Source organism: Trachemys scripta, chromosome 2, assembly GCF_013100865.1.
Source record: "Trachemys scripta elegans isolate TJP31775 chromosome 2, CAS_Tse_1.0, whole genome shotgun sequence".
NCBI classification, from domain to species: Eukaryota; Metazoa; Chordata; order Testudines; family Emydidae; genus Trachemys; species Trachemys scripta.
The window spans coordinates 79,580,340-79,604,099 of record NC_048299.1 but is presented as its reverse complement, the minus strand read 5'-3'; the positions used below and the strand labels follow the sequence as shown (position 1 = coordinate 79,604,099).

Below are 23,760 nucleotides of genomic sequence, written 5' to 3'. Positions count from 1 at the left end.
GCAATCAGGGGACAGGGCATGGATAGCCACAGCATGTATCCTCTTGTTTTTTTTCCTCCTCCTCCATGAAGGTGGGTCACATAAAAGCTCTTTGGCCAAAGCTGTTTCCATGTAGGAATTCCACAACCACTCTGTAGGGCTGTGTGTGTGCCCAGCTGCTCAAACCAGGCACAGGGCTCGGAATTTCTTCCTTTAGAATACAGAAGTGTTTGTATTCCCTGATGTGTTCAGTGGTACTCAAGATCAAAGAGTATTCTTGGCTTGCAAACTACAATTTTATCTTTAATATTTCAAACCTGTATGGTGCTTTCTGAGCAAAATTAAGCTTAATTAAAAATAAAAAATACCATGTGTTCTTAGATTTCTGCAATGCCAAGGTCTTTCTTATTAGCTCAGATAGTAATGTACAATGAGGTACGTATGATTGAGATAATTCCATACTTTGAGTGTGAATAGTACTTTATTTTTGGTTTTGGCAATGACTTGTCAAATTAAAACTTTGCTATCTATTTGTCTGACATTTATTCCCCTTTCCTTTCTAATAGATGTTTTAGTGAACTTTTATAGGGATTTACATTGTTGTATAAACTCAGGAAAGGGATCTGACACTCAATGAAAAGCCTCAGCAAAATGTGTAGCTGTGGTCAAAAAAACAATGTTAGTATGTGCAAGGAACTGGATGGAGAATAATATAGAAAAAGATATAATGCTATTATATAAATCAATGGCATGGCCTCATCTGGAATACTGTGTGCAGTATTGACCATCCCATGTTAAAAGGATATTGAAGAATTAGAGGGTCTTCAAAGAAGGGCAGTGAGAATAATTAGGAATATGGAAAACCTCACATATGAAGAGAGAGTGAAAATAAAGGGATTGTTTTACTTTAGAAAGGAGACAAAAGGGTGGGGTGTGTGTGTGTGTGTAATCAATGGTATACAGGCGGTAGATTGAACTTCTGTTATCCCTCTCTAAAAACACAAAAACAAGGGGACATTCAATGTAATTAAGACTTAGTCTAAACTGATAAAAGGAAGTACTAATTCTCCCAATGTGAAATTAGACTGTTAAACTCATTGCTACAAGATGTCATTGAAACCAGAAATTTAGCAAGATTCAAAGGTGGATTGGGATTTACCTGGATAACCTGAATATCCAGAGCAGCGATACTTAGACATCAGTGGTTCAGGAGCCAAATTAGTGATCAGTGTTACCCAAAAGAGCCACAGTAGTTTGAATTAGAACTGTCAATTAATCATAGTTAACTCACACAATTAACGCAAAAAATTAATTGCAATTAATTGCACTGTTAACCAGTTGAAATTTATTAAATATTTTTGGATGATTTTCTAAATTTTCAAATATATCGATTTTAATTACAACACAGAATACAAAGTGTACATGATTAATAGCACAATTAATTTTTTTAATCGCTTGACAGCCCTAGTTTGAATTTTTCATTTACTATAGTACTATGTATTCATATTTAAACAGTATGACTGGGAAAATATTTAGTTTATATATTTCACAGCAAAATGACTGACCCAAGTATTATTATTTTTTCAACTATAATTGGTTAATAACTTATATTGGTTAATAATTACATCAGAGTGTTTTAAAATCATATGCTACAAAGAGCTGCAGGAGATACATTAAAGAGCCACTTGCGGCTCACAAGCCATCACTGATCCAGAGTTGTAATAGTTAATGCTAGCATAGCATTTCTGAAGGGTTATAAAACCTCATGTTTCAAGTATTAAGCCAATCTCTAAGTATTAAAGATTTAGAGGAGACCTTTATAGGGGAGCTGATTATCCCATATTTGCCTAATGTAGCGTTTCTTGCACCATTCTCTGAAGCATCTCTCAGAGAAATAACAAAGTGGATTAGATGGACCATGTGTCTGATTTGGTATGACAATTCCTGTGTTCTCTAAGTTTTGTTTTGAGGATTCGTCTGCCTTGCTAATATTTATAATGTGAAATCATACTTCCTGCCAATTTCCTTTGATTAATTGCATATTTTAATTTGTTTGGGATAAAAGTCTAATCAAAATAAAATCTAATGCATTATCACTATTGGCTTCTTATTGGCCTGCACCTAGCTACTAATCCTAAGCCTCCTATTTACTGAATTTCTGGTACACTGCTAGGTAAGCTTATATTTACTTTTAATATGATATACTTGATTTTTTTCTGTTGTCTACTTCAGGGGCAAACTTGTTTTTAGAGAAAATGTAGGACTCAACAATTCTTGTGGATTAGAGAAATAAAAGAATGTTACTTTCTCTTTTTTACATAAGTGAAGTGATGATAAAGTGCAGTACAGATGTAAAATGACCATATTTGAATTGCTTATGCATGGAAATAGCACATCTCACATCAAAGAGCACTTTAAAAAAGATACTGCCTAATTGCTTATAATGTAGAAGTGTATTTGATATCTTACCTGATGCCTTGTAGAACAATTTTCAGCCTATATATTTTTTCTGTAATCAGATTTTTGTTGATTCTAACTAGCTCGTATCTCTGCCAACCTTTGCTGTAATATTTTTAGTGCACCTATTGTGAGGTTTCTATTTAAAGTATAATGTGATTTTGAAGTTCTTATGAAACCTTCATATTAATTTGTTAGAAAAAAAAAAAACATCTCTATGAAAGATCATGGACATAGAAGTCACAATTGGAAGACATAACAAATTCAAATAATCAGAACTGCTCCCTGAAGTAGAAATACCATTTAAAGTTGGCTTCTCTTGCCTTTGTTAGGACTACCGACCATTCTGGGTGAAATCCTGGACCTATTAAAGTCAATTGTAGTTTTGCCATTAACTTCATCAGGGCCAGGACTTTACTTTCACCCTATGTCTTTCACATGTCAGGTAAATACAGCTTCTTGTATAAAATCCATGTACGTATGTGGATTTAGGTGTGACATGAGTAATTCTACATTCTCATTTAGAATTTTATTTCAGTAATTTTTGCAACTAATTCTGAGGTTGTAGTGCTATTGGAGAAAGTTGACAGACAGCAATGTTTTGTGGGGGTGTGTGTTTTAAGATGATAGATGTTGCCTCTTATTTAAACAATTACAGTACAACATTTATTAATAGAAAATGAAAATAGCTATTAAATAAATTGCATGTCACTTAACATATGTACAGACACGTAATTAGGTGCCTCACACAAAATACAAAATCAAATTCTGTTAAGGTCTATATTCTCTGGTTTAAAATTCTATCTTGAGCTCTTGAAAGCTGAGTAGCTTTACCGTCTTACCTGGAGCAAAATGCATCATATATAATGCTGGGTGCATCACTTCAAGCTGATTACCTCTTAATGAAACTCAAGAGCAGATTTAAAAACAAACACCCCCCCCCCCCAAAACCTCAAATTACTACACTGACATTGTACAATAATTTTGGATGTTTTTAAACCAGACGTGGGCAAACTATGGCCTGCAGGCCACATCCGACCCAGCCCCTGAGCCCCTGGCCTGGGAGCCTAGTCTTCAGCTCCTCTCCCGCTATTCCCCTTCTCCCGCTGCCCACTGGCTCTGGCCGGGTGTCGCGGCTGTGAGCTCCTGCTGCTGTTAAGGGGGCAGAGAGCGGGGGGGTTGGATAAGGGAGCGGGGGTTCTGGGGGGCAGTCAGGGAGGAGGGGGTGGTTGGATGGGGTGGGCGGTCAGGGGATGGGAACAGAGAGGTTTGGGAGTGATATGCATATTTTTTTGTTAGGTCCATTGCATTATTTTTTTTCTCTAAATTAAGTGACATATGAATAGTAGGGAAGAGTGATACAAACCAGTTATGTACATTAATTATATTAAACTTTTTTAACCCTACAGCCCCGCAACCTATCCATTGTCAGCTGCCCAGTTTCATATGGTGTCACAGCATAGGTTCTTTAAGAGAAATTTCAGAGGACAGAGAAGTGGCCTCATGAATTAGTTTTATAGAGGATTGCATGCATTAAGGGACAGTGAGGAACAAGGCATGGTGGCTGTGTTGATTTGGGGGCAGTTCAAGGGTGCTGGAGTTCAGCTCACCATTGAGTCCAGATATCAGAGATTGTAAGCATTTTCTGATCAGCTGACCCTCAAAGTCTGTTTAAAAACTACATGAGGTCCACTAGAGAGCTGTCATCATTATTACCTAGACACTGTGCTGCCATGTGACTAATTTTCCTAAGTGGGGTAGTAGAAGGGCTTTTGCTGAACTGAGTTCAATTTGCCCCATCTCCTTCTTTGAATAATTAATAAGTATACATTTGTGCTCTAGAGGATGTATGCATAGAATAACTTATACCTACAATAATTTGTGTTTTTTACATTAATCCAAATTGAGAATATTTCAGAAGTTTTCTTAGAGTTGCTAGACTTTTATTAAAAAATAAAACTCAAACTGAATATATACATGTGATTCATTTCTTTTGTTAGATTTAAACAATTGCCAAAACAAAACAAAAGTTAAATAAAAACCCATACAGAAAATTCTAGGCACCTGACAATTATTCTCACAATATAATGGCCATCTTGCAGCTTTAAAAACTCATGTTAAATAACAAACTCAGCCTGGCAGCAAGATTAAACAACCATAAACATTAACAAATGAACTCAGCCAGCCAGTAAATAAAAGCAACAGAAGAGCTCCTTTCCATTGTACCATTACCGTTAGGGTTTTATGGGGAAAGCTGATGGTATTTTCCTATCAAATAAATGGCTTTTGCAACATGCCCTCAGATTTACTAAGTTTGGGGTATTTCAGATCCAAATGAAGAGCATATTCCAAAATCTTGGACCACTCAGAGAGCACTCTGTGTACAGCCCCCTCTCCAGTATAGCAAGGGTGATGCAGCTTGAGCATCACTGCTGTTCTCAGCTGTGACAGTATGGAGAGAGGCAATCTCTCTGGTAGTCACAGCCTAAGTAATTTAGGGGGCTCTCATCTTAAGATCTGATTGGAATTTGGTTCTGAATTATATTGTTGCAAATTCCCTTTCTCTTCTATGTATACTTTCCCCATGGCTTCTCAGCATCCCTTTCAGAACTGTACGGATGTATTTAAATTTTCCTGTCTGGTTTAAATCCCCATCCTCCCTCTACTGGGCCAATTTCATGTAATCTCCCAGGACTACCGACCATTCTGGGTGAAATCTCCCATACTTTTGTCCTCAGTTGCCAGTTCTTAGTTGACCAAAGGGGTTGCTGTTCTGTTACTCACTGCTCTTCATTCGTTCTCAGTGGCAGTAGACAGAGTTGTACCCTCACCGTATGTCAACCTGAGGATCATGGGACCAAGACTGGTATTTGCCCATCCACATGGCAGTCTAGGGTGCGCTCTTTTTGATATATGATATATTCCAGTGGTTTTCAACCTGTGGCCCATTTTCCCCTGGGGGTCCACAGACTGTCTTAGATTTCTAAAGGGTCTGCACCTCCATTAGGAATTTTTTTAGGGTTCTGCAAATGAAAAAGTTGAAAACCACTGTATTCTAATAAATTTAAACCAAATTTTCAAACTTATATGCTTAGTTAGGCACCTAAATCCAGATTTAGGAAACTAGACAAAAGTGACCTGTATAACAAGGAGGCTTACGCTGTGAGCTGGGGACCCTGGGGCTAAGCCAAGCTCAGAGCAGTGAAAAAAATCACTTTAGGCAGGGAGGCCTGGGAGAGAAATGACTAATCGGGGAAGAGATAGAGACCCCAAGAGGAACTGAAAAGGCTGGATAGAAAGTGGCTCAGAGAAAACCACAGCACAAGTAAAGGAGCACACCTCTCTGGTCAGTACAGGGCCCTCTGCCAGAATCCAGAGTAAAGCATGTGATTGGATTCCCGTACTAACCCTAGGGAAGGAGGGTGAACAAGTCTATTGCAAGGGTATTTAACCCAGTGGATGGGAGAGGCTGCAGGCTAAGCCCTGAAGAAAGGCTGAGGAATAGTCCCAGTGGAGGAGGAAGGATTTTGTGTGTGTTAAATGCACTTTGGGACTTTTTAAGTTTGGACAATTAGATGATGGAACCTAAATATACGCAAGCCTTATTTATTAAAAGATGGTCTCCAAGTTGGTATACGAAGGGACAAGGCTGGTCACCAGAATTTCCACTTTAATTCCAGGGGGCAGTTAAGCAGGTCCTGATGGTCCTCCAGCAGCACCTACGGAATCAACAGAAGCAGTGGGAGGTGCACTAGATCTACAGAGTGATTGCACATGTGAGACTTGAGACTTGAACCTGGCCCCGTCTAAACTTACGGGACCACCTTTAGCACGAGCTCCTTACTATACCTCTCTTGGAAGGTGGCTTTTCTAACTGAAATCACTTCTGCCAGAAATGTGTCTGAACTATGGGGCTTGACATTGGAGCCACCATACTGTCTTCTTTAAAGGTGTACTTATGCCCTTATCTGAGTTTCCTCCCTTAAAGTAGTTTCAGATTTTCATAGCAGTCAAGCCATTTACTTACCTGTGTTTTACCTAAAACTTCACGCAAATAGGAATGAACAACAACTACACACATTGAATGTTCGTCTTAGACAAGCTCTGACATTCTACATATAGAGGACTAATCCATTTGTGGCTATAGTGGACAGGATGAAAGGTCTGCCAATCTCCTCATGGAGAATCTCATCTTGGATAACTTTGTGTATCCATCGTTGATAGGAACAGACAGGTGTTTCATCACCAAGTAAAGGGTACGGTGCCAAAAGTGAAATCTCTACAAACTGCGTGGAAACTTTTTAAAGACACCATAATAGAGGCTCAACTTTAAATGTATACAATACCCCAAATTAAAAAACATGGTAAGAGATCCAAAAAAGAGCCCCCATGGCTAAACAACAAAGTAAAAGAAGCAATGAGAGGCAAAAAGGCATCCTTTAAAAAGTGGAAGTTAAATACTATTGAGGAAAATAGAAAGGAGCATAAACACTGGCAAATGAAGTGTAAACATACAATTAGGAAGGTCAAAAAATAATTTGAGGAACAGTTAGCCCAAGATTCAAAAAAATAATTTTTTTTAAGTACATCCAAAGCAGGAAGCCTGCTAAACAACCAGTGGGGCCACTGGACGATTGAGGTGCTAAAGGAGCACTCAAGGACGATAAGGCCATTGTGGAGAAACTAAATGAATTCTTTGCATCGGTCTTCACGGCTGAGGTTGTGAGGGATATTCCCAAACCTGAGTCGTTCTTTTTAGGTGACAGATCTGAGGAACTGACCCGGGTTAAGGTGTCATTAGAGGAGGTTTTGGAACAAACTGATAAATTAAACAGTAATAAGTTACCAGGACCAGATGGTATTCATCCAAGAGTTCTGAACTCCACTGTTAAATTGCAGAAGTACTAACTGTAGTCTGTAACCTATCATTTAAATCAGCTTCTGTACCAGATGACTGGAGGATAGCTAATGTGATGCCAATTTTTAAAAAGGGCTCCAGAGGTGATCCTAGCAATTACAGGCCTGTAAGCCTGACTTCAGTACCAGAACAATATTGTCAGACATATAGATGAACATAACTTGTTGGGGAAGAGTCAACATGGTTTTTAGCAAAGGAAAATCATGCCTCACAAATCTACTAGAATTCTTTGAGGGGGTCGACAAGCATGTGGACCAAGGGGATCCAGTGGATATAGTGTACTTAGATTTTTAGAAAGCCTTTGACAAGATCCCTCACCAAAGGCTCTTGCACAAAGTAAGCTGCCACGGGATAAGAGGGAAGTTGCTCTCATGGATTGGTTAAAAGATAGGAAACAAAGGGTAGGTATAAATGGTCTGTTTTCAGAATGGAGAGAAGTAAATAGTGGTGTCCCCCAGCGGTCTGTTCTGGGACCAGTCCTATTTAACATTCATAAATTATCTGGAAAAAGGGGTAAACAGTGAGGTGGCAAAATTTGCAGATGATACAAAATTGCTAAAGATAGTTAAGACCCAGGCAGACTGCGAAGAGGTACAAAAGGATCTCTCAAAACTGGGTGACTCGGCAACAAAATGGCAAATGAAATTTAATGTTGATAAATGCAAATTAATGCACATTGGAAAACATAATCCCAACTATACATCTAAAATGATGGGGTCTAAAGTAGATGTTACCACTCAAGAAAGAGATCTTTGAGTCATTGTGGATAGTTCTCTGAAAACATCCACTCAATATGCAGCGGCAATCAAAAAAGCAAACAGAATGCTGGGAATAATTAAGAAAGGGATAGATAGGACAGAAAATATCATGTTGCCTCTATATAAATCCATGGTTCACCCATATCTTGAATTCTGTGTGCAGATATGGTCGCCCCATCTCAAAAAAGATATATTGGAAAAGGTTCAGAAAAGGGCAACAAAAATGATTAGGGGTATGGAATGGCTTCCATATGAGGAGAGATTAATAAGACTGGGACTTTTCAGCTTGGAAAAGAGATGGTTAATGGAAGATATGATAGAGGTCTATAAAATGATGACTGGTGTAGAGAAAGTAGACAAGTAAGTGTTGTTTACTACTTCTCGTAACACAAGAGCTAGGGGTCACCAAATGAAATTAATAGGCAGCAGGTTTAAAACAAATAAAAGGAAGTATTTTTTTCACACAATGCACAGTCAACCTGTGGAACTCCTTGCCAGAGGATGTTGTGAAGGCCAAGTCCATAACAGGGTTCAAAAAAGAACTAGTACATTCATGGAGGATAGGTCCATCAATGGCTATTAGCCAGGATGGGCAGGAATAGTGTCCCTATCCTCTATTTTCCAGAAGCTGGGAATGAGAGATGGGGGTGGCTCACTTGATGATTACTTGTTCTGTTCATTCCCTCTGGGGCACATGGCACTGGCCACTGTTGAAAGACAGGATACTGGGCTAGATGGACCCTTGGTCTGATCCAGTAGGGCCATTCTTATGTTCTTAAGTAACCTGACTGCTCATTCCATGCATTCACAAGCATCCTCAGCAGCGCTCTTAGCTCAGATTGCTAAGCATTGAGTACATTAGCTTTTTCCACATCCTCGGTCACTAGGTTGCCTCCCTCATTCAGTAAGGGGCCCACACTTTCCTTGACTTTCTTCTTGTTGCTAACATATTTGAAGAAACCCTTCTTGTTATGCTTAACATCTCTTGCTAGCTGCAACTCCAAGTGTGATTTGGCCTTCCTGATTTCACTCCTGCATGCCTGAGCAATATTTTTATACTCCTCCCTTGTCATTTGTCCAATCTTGCACTTCTTGTAAGCTTCTTTTTTGCATTTAAGATCAGCAAGGATTTCACTGTTAAGCCAAGCTGGTTGCCTGCCATATTTACTATTCTTTCCACACATCGGGATGGTTTTTTCCTGCAACCTCAATAAGGATTCTTTAAAATACAGCCAGCTTTCCTGGACTCCTTTCCCCCTCATGTTATTCTCCCAGGGGATCCTGCCCATCAGTTCCCTGAGGGAGTCAAAGTCTGCTTTTCTGAAATCCAGGGTCCGTATTCTGCTGCTCTCCTTTCTTCCTTGGGTCAGGATCCTGAACTTGACTATCCCACTTTTGCCTTTATTATTTTTAAGCTATTTTTAGGCAGTAGTGAGCTTTTATTTGTTCCAAGCTGCCTTCCTTGTTCCGGGTTCAGGGTTTATGCCATGTCATGGCGATAGCCACCTGGAGCCTCTGCTGCAGCAGTTGCTTGCTGAGCTCCTCTTCCCCCTTTCAGGCATGGCAGAGCAGTCTCACAAGCACTGGGCAAAGTCCGAAAGGTGCTGTATATATCAGGGAGCTTTCCGAGGCTCAGCAGAGAGTGAATTATGCCTAGCCATTTCCCAGCCAGATGACCCCAGTGCTGTTAAGGCATGGGCTCTGAGAAAATAGATAGATTGGGGCTCTTACCCCCAAGTAGCCATGACTTCACTACAGAAAAACCTGAGCTCAGAGAGAGCAGCCTGTTCGGCAGAGATGAAACAGTTTTCAATATTGTTGCCAGCCCAGGGAGTCCAGCCAAAGCTAGTTTTTATCCAGGACATCTTGGCGTACTTGTTACACTTTCAGACTTCTGGTCTTGCACTTAGTTTGTTGGGAGTCCACCTGATGGTTATTTTGGAATTTCATCCTTTTAGGCCTGTAGTATTCCTCTTCCACGAGTTTTTAGGCAAAGTTTGTGGCGGGGTGTATCCTTAGTGAGGGCTAACAATGAAGAGCAACTAATACTAATAGGTAATTGTGGCGGGGTGACGACTCACCGGCACGGCGCCTCTTGCTGGTCATCCAGGGAATTGGCTCTTTCTAGCCTGGAGCGCCCTCTGCCGGCTGATGGCTCGCCTGCCGCTGGCCCCTGTGTCCCTTGTGGACCCGGTGCCCTTTGCCCTGGGGTTCTGCCCCAGCAGTAACCCCAAACCTGGGTCTCCCCTCCTTGGGGAACCCCCAACCCCCTATCTTCCCCTTGCCTCAGTGGCTACTGCCCATCTCCATTTAGTCCCCGTTCCCTGGGGCAGACTGCAGTCTATAAACCACTCATCATCGGCAAGGGGGGTTGGACCAGCTGCCTCTGGCTGTCTCTGGGCTGCCCCTCTACAGCCCCAGTACTCTTTGTGGGCCCTTAACTTGGCCTGCAGCCTGGGGTTTCGCTAGGCTGGAGCTTCCCAACTCCCTCTGCCCTTCCTCAGCACTGCTCCACCTCAGGTACCCTTCTCAACTTCCCAGGCAGCCCGGTCCTTCTCTCTTAGGTAGCTAGAGAGGGTGTGTCTGTCTTTCTTCTGGCCCACAGCCCTCTTATAAGGGCCAGCTGGGCCCTGATTAAGCTGACCACAGCTGTGGCTGCTTTCCCCGCTGCAGCCCTCTTCAGGGCTGCTTTATCCCCTTCAGGAAGGAGCAGGGTGACCACCCCATTACAGTAATATTTTCATCTCCAACAAAGATTCTTGCCTGGGTATTTATATAATGGGAACTCATTAAACCTCTCTCTCTGCCATGTGTTCTGATGTCTGCATGTTACTGCAACTTCATAATCCTACCCTGCCATCTATGCCACCAGAAAGAAGCAAATCTACTCAGGGTCTTAAAGTTTCACTCCTATGCAATGTGCCAAGACTGTTCTTTGAGGCAATCCAGACTTCCTCATGTGGTGAAAGCATTATGTAGAAAGAGTGGGATGAACACAGGTACCATCACACTTTCTTATAGGTCTTAAGATCTTGCTGCATTGTTTAGCTGACAAAAGCTGCAATTGTAGCATCTATTTACTAACATCGTTGTTTCATATGCACTTGGCGCCCTAGAGATTTCTTCTTTCTTATCTTTCTTGAGGGATTTAGTTCAATACGGAAATCTTCCTCTGCTATTTAAATATTCATTATTAATATTACAGAGGTCAGCCTACAGCATTAAAAAAAACCCAAATTTGATAGATATCTCCAGTTTACAGTTTTAAATGGACTATAGTCTAGGACTGACCTTAATGTTTTTTTTAAAAAGAATCATGAGCCTCTATCACAAATTGATGCAACAGAAAATACTGTTCCACCTCTATTTGTTTCATCAGAATGTGTAAGACAATGATGCTTGCTGATGCTACGAGGATTCAGAAGTCATGCTAATTACATATGCTATGAGGATGATCTGTTGCTAAAGGATTCTGCTGGCAGGTGTGTTCCAGGATTTCTTTCATCCTCCAATAAAGTTCCTACTCGTTCTGCAGCAATTCATATGGGGGCAATTCCTAAGGCCTGGGCTACACTAGCAGGGGGGAGGGGGTTTGAACTAAGATACGCAACTTCAGCTACGCTGTTTGTGTAGCTGAAGTATCTTAGTTCGACTTACCTGGCTGTCCTCACGGCAGTGAGTCGACTGCCGCAGCTTGCCCGTCGACTACACTTACTCCTCCTGCCGAGATGGAGTACGGGCGTTGATTCGGTGATCGATTTATCACATCCAGACGAGATGCGATAAATCAATCCCCGATACATTGAACACTACCTGCCGATCCGGCGGGTGGTATAGACATACCCTAAGTCTCTGGATTTTATTGACTACTAAGGACATTGGCTTCTTTGGGCCTCCCTTGTGGCTAAAAAAACTAATGCTGCAGAGATGAAGTACCAGTTTTCTCTGCATTTTGTGATATTCATGCCTTGGAAATGGTGGCATGCTTAATAAGACTTAATAGACTCAAACTACTTGAAAACAAATGGCTTTTATTCGTTGACATCTTTACTTTGTTGGTGTTCAGCTTGAATCCTTTTATCACGCTTCGAATTTAAATGCTGTTCATTGCCTTGAACACCCACTGGACCACTCCTCCTCCTCTTCACTTCTAGCTTTCTGCCCATCTTTCCTTTCACAATCAGTTTCTCAGAACGTGCAAAAATTAGTTATACAGCATAGTTGATTCAACTTTATCCATTGGATTTCACTGTTAATTCAAGACGAGTTCTGAACCATGACACATCCTTAGACTTTTTTGCAAAGCTGCAGTACTTTTGGAGAAAAAGTTTAAAATATGGTTTGTTTCTGACTGTGCTACAAGACAGAAATCTCTCTTTAATTCTATCAGGACATTACTGTATTGTAACCAGTTTCCTAGTATGGTACAAATTACACTGCAAATGGGACATTTAGGTGCTGATCATACATTTGATGAGCAGTTGTACTTTAAGTTTTTGAGTAGACCTTTTTTAAAAAAATCTTGTTCCTTGCTTTTAATGTGTGTTGCTTCAAATACCAATTTATCTTGTAGAACTGGTCAAACTCTGTTACTAACAAAATGCATGACAAATTTTGGCCTTTTGTGTCTGTGAATTGTGATCAAAACAATCCTATATTCAGAAATATTCAATTTATTATTTATTTCTATTGCTGTAGTGTCTAGCAGTTTATGTAAGCAAACTTCAGCCTGTGGATTCTTCAAAACTTTTCACTGCCTCGTATTTGCTATTTAGTACATGTAGCATATGATTGATCAGCTAAGCCATATAGTATTGTTTCTGCTAGGATGGTTTTACTATTTTTAAGTAGGAGAATAAACACTAGTGAATAAGGATAATCTCCAAAGGCCATTTAAGTCAACAGTAAGGCTTCAGTTCATTTCAGTGTACTTTGTACCTGGCATAAGAACGGCCATACTGGGTCAGACCAAAGGTCCACCTAGCCCAGTATCCTGTGTTCCGACAGTGGCCAATGCCAGGTGCCTCAGAGGGAATGAACTGAACAGGTAATCATCAAGTGATCCATTCCCTGTCGTCCATTCCCAGCTTCTGGCAAGCAGAGGCTAGGGACACCATCCCTGCCCATCCTGGCTAATAGCCATTGATGGACTTATCCTCCATGAATTTATCTAGTTCTTTTTTGAACCCTGTTATGGTCTTGGTCTTCACAACATCCTCTGGCAAGGAGTTCCACAGGTTCACTATGCATTGTGTGAAGAAATACTTCCTTTTGTTTGTTTTAAACCTGCTGCCTATTCATTTCATTTGGTGCCCCCTAGTTCTTTTGTTATGAGAAGGAGTAAATAACACTTCCTTATTAATTTTCTCCACACCAGTCATGAATTTATAGACCTCTATCATACCCCCCCTTAGTCATCTCTTTTTTCCAAGCTGAAAAGACCCAGTCTTATTAATCTCTCCTCATGTGGAAGCCGTTCCAAACCCCTAATCATTTTTGTTACCCTTTTCTGAACCTTTTCCAATTCCAATATATTTTTTTTGAGATGGGGCGACCACATGTGCACAAAGTATTCAAGATGTGGGCATACCATGGATTTATATAGAGGCAATATGATAGTTTCTGTCTTCTTATCTATCCTTTTCTTAGTGATTCCCAACGTTCTGTTTGCTTTTTTGACTGCCGCTGCACATTGGATATTTTCAGAGAGCTATCCACAATGACTCCCAAGATCTCATTCTTGAGTGGTAACAACTAATTTAGACCCCATCATTTTAGATGTATAGTGGGGATTATATTTTCCAATGTGCATTACTTTGCATTTGTCAACATTGAATTTCATCTGCCATTTTGTCGCCCAGTCACCCAGTTTTGAGAGATCCTTTTGTACCTCTTCACAGTCTGCCCGGAATTTATTTTGAGTAGTTTTGTAACATCTGCAAATTTTGCCACCTCCCTGTTTACCCCCTTTTCCAGATCATTTATGAATATGTTGAATTAGGACTGGTCAAAGTACAGACCCCTGGGGGACACCATTATTTACCTCTCTCCATTCTGAAAACTGACCATTTATTCCTATTGTGACAAAGTTCCTTCTCTATCTTGGTGGGTCCTGCGCTTATTGGCGGATTTTCTTGCCTCAGAGATTCACCATGTGGGTTGGGGAACAGCCCAGAGACCTTCCCCTCTGGAAGAACCCACAGTCCAGGTCAATTGGGAGGTTTGGGGGGAACCCGGGCCCGCCCTCTACTCTGGGTTCCAGCCCAGGGCCCTGTGGACTGCAGCTGTCTATAGTGCCTCCTGTAACAGCGGCATGGCAGCTACAACTCCCTGGGCTACTTCCCCATGGCCTCCTCCAAACACCTTCCTTATTCTCACCACAAGACCTTCCTCCTGGTGTCTGATAACGCTTGTGCTCCTCAGTCCTCCAGCAGCACACCCTCTCAGCTCCTTGTGCCTCTTGCTTCCCAGCTCCCCACACTCACTCCACAAAATGAAGTGAGCTCCTTTTAAAACCCAGGTGCCCTGATTAGCCTGCCTTAATTGATTCTAGCAGCTTCTTTTCAGTTGGCTCCAGGTGTCCTAATTAGCCTGCCTGCCTTAACTGGGTCTAGCAGGTTCCTGATTACTCTAGTGCAACCCCTTTTCTGGTCACTCAGGGAACAGAAAACTACTCATCCAGTGACCAGTATATTTGCCCTCTACTAGACTCCTGTACCCCACTGGTCTGGGTCTGTCACACTACCGTTTGGTAACTGTTTCCTATCTTTTAACCAATCTATAAGAGGACCTTCCCTGTTATCCCATGACCGCTTACTTTGCTTAATAGCCTTTGGTGAGGGACCTTGTCAAAGGCATTCTGAAAACTTAGTCACTATATCCACTGGATCCCCCTTGTCCACATGCTTGTTGACCTCCTCAAAGAATTCTAGTCAATTGGTGAGGCATGATTTCCCTTTCTAAAAACCATGTTGACTCTTCCCCAACAAGTTATGTTCATCTATGTGTCTGACAATTTTGTTCTTTACTATAGTTTCAACCAGTTTGCTTGGTACTGAAATCAAGCTTACTGGCCCGTAATTGCCAGGATCACCTCTGGAGCCCTTTTTAAACACATGGAGATAGAACTGGAAGGGACCTTGAAAGATCATTGAGTCCAGCCCCCTGCCTTCACTAGCAGGACCAAGTACTGATTTTTGCCCCCGATCCCTAAGTGGCCCCCTTAAGGATTGAACTCACAACTCTGGATTTAGCAGGCCAATGCTCAAACCACTGAGCTATCCCTCCCCCCCTTAAAAATGGGTGTCACATTAGCTATCCTCCAGGCATTTGGTACAGAAGCTGATTTAAATGATAGGTTACAGACTACAGTGAGTAGTTCTGCAATTTCACATTTGAGTTCCTTCAGAACTCTTGGGTGAATACCATCTAGTCCTGGTGACTTATTGCTGTTTAGTTTATCAATTTGTTCCAAAAGTTCCTCTAATGACACCTCAATCTGGGACAGTTCCTCAGATTTGTCACCTAAAAAGAATGTCCCAGATTTGGCAATCTCCCTCACATCCTCAACTGTGAAGACTGATGCAGAGAATTCATGTAGTTTCTTTGCAATGGCCTTATCGTCCTTGAGTGCTCCTTTAGCATCTCGATCGTGCACTGGCCCCACTGGTTGTTTAGCAGGCTTCCTGCTTCTGATGTACTTAAAAAAATAAAAATAAAAAATTGCTAGTACTTTTTGAGTCTTTGGCTAGCTGTTCTTCAAATTCTTTTTTGACCTTCCTAATTATATTTTTACACTTAATTTGCCAGAGTTTATGCTCCTTTCTATTTTCCTCACTAGGACTTACTTCCACCTTTTTAAAGGATGCCTTTTTGCCTCTCACTGCTTCTTTTACTTTGTTTAGCCACTGTGGCTCTTTTTTGGTTCTTACTGTGTTATTTAATTTGGGGTATACATTTAAGTTGAATCTCTATTACGGTGTTTTTAAAAAAGTTTCCATGCAGCTTGCAGGGATTTTACTTTTACTGCTGTATCTTTTAATTTCTGTTTAACTAACCTCCTCATTTTTGTGTAGTCCCCCTTTCTGAAATTAAATGCTACAGTGTTGGGCAGCTGTGGTGTTTTCCCTGCCACAGGGATGTTAAATTTAATTATGGTCATTGTTACAAAGTAGTCCAGCTATATTCACCTCTTAGACCTGGTCCTGTGCTCCACGAATGACTAAGGCTGGGTCTACACTACCCGCCTGAATCGGCGGGTAGAAATCGACCTCTCAGGGATCGATTTATCGCGTCCCATTGGGACGCGACAATCGATCCCCGAATCGACGCTCTTACTCCACCAGCGGAGGTGGGAGTAAGCGCCGTTGACGGGAAGCCGCAGAGGTCGATTTTGCCGCCGTCCCTACAGCGGGGTAAGTCGGCTGTGATACGTCGAATTCAGGTACGCTATTCGCGTAGCTGAATTTGCGTATCTTAAATCGACCCCCCCCCTGTAGTGTAGATGTAGCCTAAATCAAGAATTGCCTCTCCTCTCGTGGGTTCCAGGACTAGCTGCTCCATGAAGCAGTCATTTAAGGTATCTAGAAACGTTATCTTGACCTTAATGAATGGCCTTATTGAATTTTCAGACAAATAATAATTTGTGCTGAAATCATTTTTAAGAATACAGCGATGTCATCCAGATACACAAATAACACATAATTCTAATGAACTTGCCATATTTTTGGAGAAGATATTTCCAAATCTTTATAATGTTCAACCAATGATAGCACTATCACCTTTTCCCCACTTATGCAAATCGGTATTTTAGGATATTCTAAGAAACACCATTATCTTTCTTTGTAACAGAGTGTATGTGCTTTTTCATATGTACTTTTAAAAATGTTATAATAGGGATAGTTATTTTTCTGTTTAGTGCTAATACTGTATATAACCTACTTTTGCAGCCAAGGGAGAGTACTCTGTTCAAAGGAAAGTGAAGTTGTTTTGTTATTATCAGCACACATAACATGATGTGTGTCTACTTACAAGACACTGAGCTCTACAGCAATTTCTATTATGCTGGAGGCATAGGCAGTTTTATCTCTGTAAGGGTCTGCAGCATTACAAATGTGTTTTAATTCCCACTAATGCTTACTGACACCTCATACCAATGGATTAAAAATGGAGAAACGTTGTAAATCTCTGCCACCTACTTCATAAGGTATAAAATAGCTCTTGTTTGTGAACAAACTATAATACTGGCTTCTGAACTGCAGAGAAACTTCTAGATGCCTAAATTGGGATGAAAATCTCCAAGGAATAACATATTGAATCGACATATTATTTTGTCATACGTATAGCTAATGGCTGTCTCTCCAGATATAAATCTTGTATCTTTGCTCTTTTTTATTGTAACTATATCTATTATGTCCATCCAACTTGACAGCTAGTATAAAATGTCTAACTGATGTGTTACATTTAAAATGCCTTTTCAAGATGCTGTGGGACTTACAGTTCATTACTAATTGCTCAATAGGGAAAATGTAGGCTGATAGAAAAGAAAAAAAATAGCCAGAGTGGGGAGAGATGACATATTGTCGATAATTAATATAAATTGACTTTTTATTATACAGTTTTTTTCCAAGTAATAAAATACGACTACACTTTTTATTTATTTATTGCTTAAGTTATTGCCCTTTAACCTTGAACAAAAAGTCTGTGGCCCAAATTTTGTACTTTTATATTTGGCCCTAAAGCACAGTTAATTTACACCGGTAATCTATCCTATATTATTTCTGTCAGGAGTAAAAGTAATATTTGTGTTTGTGGGAGAATTAAGAGATTAGTTAGGGCCCATTTTTTGTCAAGGCACATTTCTAGACCAGGATTCCTGAGCCCTAGGCTCTGACCCACATCTCTCCAGTTGCAGGTGACCTGAGAAGGGCCTCTCCATGGATTTGGGGAGGAACCAAGATACCTCTCTGACTCAATGGGCCACATCATTTTAGGTGTGCGTGTTTTGTCTATAGCTAGGGAGAACTTGGTTCCTTGAATGTGTTCAGCAAAAAGAGGAAAATCATAGGCTAATTTATAAAGTGTTCACCATTAAAAAGTCAGTATTTGATAACGTTTACCACTGAGTGGTATTTCAGAGGCCAGAATTTTCCTCTATACTTAGCTTAAGAAATTTGTGATAATGGTTGGTAAATGCTAACTTTTCAGTGTTGTCCACTACTGTTCTTTCCTTAGTATCCCATATTGTGTGTGTTTGGATTAGTACTAGTGGTATAAAAGCCACATTCAGGATAAGGCTCTCATTGGGTTAGGTACTATAGAAATACATAGGATGACACTGTTCTTGTCTTGAAAGGCTTGTAGTCTAATTTTAAGGGAAGGTACAACAAGGCTGCCAATATCACAGTTATTATTCAGTTCAGAACCACTGAACAAAAACTGTACTGTTTTTCTCTCTCAAACTGTTCCATATTGTATATCAGAAGTTTTAAAATCCATTATTTTTGTTTTTTAAATTAAAACATAAGATAAAAGACAATAGTGATACAAGCAGAAGCAAGTGGGATTAGGGGTATGGAACAGCTTCCATATGTGGAGAAAGAGAGAGACTGGGACTGTTCAACTTGGAAAAGAGATGACTAAGAGGGGATATGATAGAGGTTTATAAAATTTTGACTGGTGTGGAGAAGGTGAATAAGGAAGTGTTTTTTACTTCTTCACATTACACAAGAACTAGGAGTCATCCAATGAAATTAATAGGCAGCAGGTTTAAAACAAACAAAAGGAAGTATTTCTCCACACAATGCATAGTCAACCTGTGGAACTAATTGCCAGGGGATGTTGTGAAGGCCTTTAAGTGTAACAGGGTTCAAAAAAGAACTAGATAAGTTAATGGAGGGTAGGTTCATCAATGGCTATTAGCCAGGATGGTCAGGGATGCAACTCCATGTTCTGAGTGTCCTTAGCTTCTGTGTTCCACAAGCTGGGAGTGGACGAAAGGGGGTGATTGCCTGTTCTGTTCATTCCCTTTGAATCACTTGGCATTGATCACTGTCAGAAGACAGGATACTGGGCTGCATGGACCATTGCTCTGACAAATATGTCTGGTCTTTTGTATCTTGCTTCATGTTTTTCTGTCAGAGTGCTTTCTTGTGATCTTGTGTATATAATTGGTTATAATAGTACTCTTAATATTTAATTAATTAGTAGTAGATAGCTAAGTAGCATTTAGCTTGAAATGCACTCATCAGGTTTTAAACACTGTCATGTGGGATGCGATCCCTAATATTGACCCCATGCTTGATGTTCATTGTGCCTTGGAGAAGGGCACATTAAAGACAAGTGCTCTGTCTGTAAGTCTCTCTAGTTTGTCTTTTGTACGTGTGACCTAGATCCATCTCAGTTAAGAAATGTATCTGGTCTCTCAGTTTCTGAGTGACCCTTCTCTTTACTACTTGTATGTTAAAAAGATGGCGCATCAAACTCCATGGGTTAGAGCACTCTTTACCCATAAAATTAGATGAGAATTGAACAATGAAAAGAATATTACCAGTACATTATTTGTTTAGTTTTTATTTGATTGGTCAGATATGAACAGTCTTCATTGGATAGACTTTTACTTTTCCCATCAGGTACTGAAAACAAAGTAGACACCTAAGATCTTGGAATTAATGACTGTCTGACACTTGTCTTGGGAGATACATTTTTTTTTTTTTTTATGAAAAAAATAAAAATACTGCTTAACAAGTCTGCAACCAGTTGTTCCCCAGCAAACAGGCATAAATTAAATATAGGAACTTTCTCCTCAGACTGACAAGAGGTACTTTTGTTTTTTAAAGGGGAATGGAAGAGGAAGTGTTTACAGATGGAAGAGTGAAATAGTGCACAGTATATTTGTCATGTCAAAGGTGGTGATAATGCATTCATTTCTATAGTCTTGTTTTCAAATTGCTGTTGAGCCTTGTATTTATTTTTGTACATTTTAAAATATCATGGAGGTAAGCATGCAGTAGGAAGCCCTATTATTTATATGAAATATTAAATACTATTCCTGCCGGTGTGTATCAAGATTTGTAGCTGGTAATGTTTTATTGATCCTCTGAAAAGGGTAGTACAAGCAGTAATAATAATAATATATTTTACAGTAGTCATGAAAAAGCTGATATTTTCAAGTGTTAACACACCATGGTATGTGTGATACCACAATTACCGCTTATATAAAGTACATAAAAATAACCCAGCATCTCAGGTACATAGCATGCAGTAACTTTTGGAAACAATTGACTTTAAGGATCACTACTGTCTATAGTATAGGCAATACCTCTCAGTTGTTTCACATTGTAGTTTAAAAATTTCTTCCTGTTCTTCTTTACCTCATTCTATGTGCATGAAAGTTCTGCCTGAGTGAGGACTACAGAAGTAGAATGGGTCTCGGGCACATCTCAGCTGGTTTTCAGTGTAAGTTTTGTCTGAGACAAGGTTGCCAATTAAGGCCTATCATATCTTATATTTTAGGCAGTCATGCTCCTAACTGAAGTGATCAGGGAAAACTTCAGGAACAGCAAATTGAAACAATGCCTTTTACCCGCCCTTGGGGAGGTGCTTTTCCTGATAGCTAGTCAGGTAAGTCTGTAAGATGATCTTTGCAAATCTTTTTAATGTTTCAAATCCTTTTCAGATGTAAGATAAACATCCTATGTGGGTATTCTTAGCATTTGTTACCCTCAAGTGCATGCCTTATTAATGTTTAATATGTTCAAGTGCTGTGACATTAAAAGTACAGGGGATTTGCAAGTCTTGTAAAATCCCACACTGTTGTATCTGCTTTCTCTCGCTCTCTTTCATTACTGCCATTAAGAGAAGGAAATGCCTGAAGCTCATGTTTGAAATAAAATGTAACTTTTAAAGGGACCATGGAATTATTTGGTTGCCATTTTATAACCCCCCTCTACTTTGTGAATCTCCAGGACAGATCATAGAAGTTTTAACCTCTTTGTTTAAATTTCTTACACTCTTTCACTGTAGTTTTTTTTATCATTTTTTCTCCGTTATCCCAGTTTACACTTCTCAATGTAATTCTGTTATTTCTAAAAATGTTTGTTTGTGCTTGCTGAAAGAGGCATTTTAAAACTGAAATGAAGCCTTTAATGCTTCTAATTCATGTGATGGTATTTCCCCCTTGGAAGGAGGCAATCCAGAATGATCGTAGCAGGATTGAAATGTTTTCATGTAACAGTGGGCAGTTCCTGTAGTCTCATTAAACTGTCTTGCTTTTTTTTACTGGGTCACTGGTGCTGTATGCACAGTAGAAAATAGCTCTTAGAAGTTATCCCTACATTTTCAAAGCAGTGGATGGGGATTTACTTTAAAAAAATAAAAAGTCCAAAACCAACCTCATAAATTATTGAAAGCTTTTTCCAACTGTTAAAAGCTTCTTCCACAATCACTGATTTCCCTCCATACTTACAACTCTATTCTCATATGATTCCTTCCACACCCACAAAGAAGGTCATAAAACCAATGGGCCTTTCTGTGTGACCTGAATGTGAGTGAATTTGGAAACTGGTTCACTGGTTAACTGATGCAATATTACCTTGCCTGCATTTCAGTGGTGATATACATGGATCAGTGTTGCCCTGCATCTGGCATGTTAAACAGCAAATAAGTACTTAACTGAAATTTTATTGCACAAAAATCAAGAAATACAAAGTTAAGTATATTATGGTCCTCTGTCTCAATGCACAGGTAAGGTACAGTATAATACAGACAGCAGTGTAGCATTTTGCCTTTGCTGCCCCAGCATTGTTTTTCAAAACTTATCAGGATGGAGACAATCTTTAAGTTTGAGTGTCCTCTGCTGAGACACTCAATATAGGTTCCAATTGTAACAGTGTTTTTTTTTTTTTTATGTGAACAGCTGTCCTCTAGGAACTGGACTGAGACTAAGTAATTTCAAATGGCAAATTTTGATGATTACTGACATAGGCTGTATTTGGACCATTGAACTGGCAACAAAAGGAACAATGTTCTGCACCAGCCATTACCTGGAGTAGCATTTTCAAGACAATGGTAGCTTTTGTAGAAAGAGAAATACTATTAATAGTAATAACAGAAGATAGCATTTTTTTTTCTAAACCCCCACGTGCATTTTTTCTTCTTTTCTAAAGAATAAAAACAGAATTTTAATTATTAAATGTAGATCACTTCAGATTAAAAAGATATTAAAGGATATTGCATGAAAGGATATTGCATGTTATACTTTGTGTCCCTTGAGGCATATGCATTAACTACATTATCTAAACATTTTGAATATTACTATATTAATTTCATAAGGGCACAAGACCAGAATGAGGATCTAAAGTGAATATGAGCATTGGTTAACTCCAGTTACAATTAGTAATTTCTCTTACACACAAAAGTATTCACATTGTATCCTTCACAGCCCAAATGCATGTTCTCTTATAATTAATATGGTATAGGACTACATTAACGTGAACTAAGTACTTTCAAGAACATATTAGAGGGACCTACATGGAGCACAATGCATTAGAACACTCTACAAATCACACCCCTCTAGAGTGCTTTGCTGGCACCGTGTAGACAAGCCCTTATTCCTCCTATGGAATTACAAGGCATCCTCTGCTTGAACTTGATTGGGCTGTAATGTAAGGTTAGAGTTATTTTTCCCTGTTCACTTTTGCAGTGGATGGGGAAAGGCAAACGGGTTAAAACCCAGTTTGCCAGTGTCCAGAGATGACTTTCACATCCTTTCACATTTTGTAATATTTCTCAAATGTTGGGGGTTACTTTGAGCACTTAATCTCCAATTTGCTTTTAACAGTAACATGAAGAAAAAATGTAAATTAAGAATATCTCTATATAAATATCTGCAGATATATTAAAAAAAAAAAAAGGCTGGGGAGAGAACATCATAGCCCAGGGTTAGATGTCCCTGGCTGGCGTTAAATTGAATATCCCCTGGTTACACCATGTAACTTGACAGATCTATCATTTTTGCATGTGTCAGTTCCAAGGGAAATTACACCACACTTTTTAATTGGTAATTAGCTGGCATAGAGCTCAAAGGAAATTAGGCATCGATAAAAACTCAGTTTCTCCATTGGTGCCCTTTGTAATCAACTTAAACTTTATTCTCCCTTTGAATGAAACAAGGTTTAAGAAATGATGATGTTGGAATGAAAAAAATGAAGTATTTGATTTTTGATTAGAGTTGTATGTATTTGTGTTCCTCTCAAAGGAAAATGTGTGGAAAGCAATTCATTAATGGCTTTTCTTCAACTAGTATATCTTATTAATGGAATGGTGATGTTGAAATATATATTGAATCTCAAAAGTCAGGAGACACAGAAAATTAAGGTTGTTCCTGCAACACTAACCTGATCACTTTGTACATCCATCCTATGCTTTTTAGAGTATGCAGTACATTAAAAGCTTATTCTCTTTAATTTTCCCAGCAAATGTTTTTCTCCTGTAATTACTAGCACCTATATGCTATCAAATGCAGGTTAGTGCCTAAATATGCAATTTGTTTTCATGAAATGTTACAGGTTCTTTATATACTAAGAAAATCCAAATGAGCTTCTATTTACATGACAATTTGTAATATGCTACTTTTTTTTTTTTTTAAAA

At 39.5% G+C, this 23,760-nt stretch overlaps 1 protein-coding gene across 7 annotated transcripts in view; it reads left to right on the top strand.

The window, feature by feature from the left end:
• ULK4 (unc-51 like kinase 4) overlaps positions 1 to 23,760 on the top strand; it is a 401,679-nt gene that overhangs the window by 61,146 nt on the left and 316,773 nt on the right. For all 7 annotated transcript variants that reach the window (XR_004644496.1, XR_004644497.1, XM_034760991.1 and 4 more), the window contains one exon: positions 20,626 to 20,733. Coding sequence is in view for 5 of the 7 variants with exons in the window: in XM_034760991.1 (XP_034616882.1) it covers positions 20,626 to 20,733 (108 nt within the window). In the remaining 2 variants the exon portion in view is untranslated. The remainder of the gene's footprint in view (positions 1 to 20,625; positions 20,734 to 23,760) is intronic.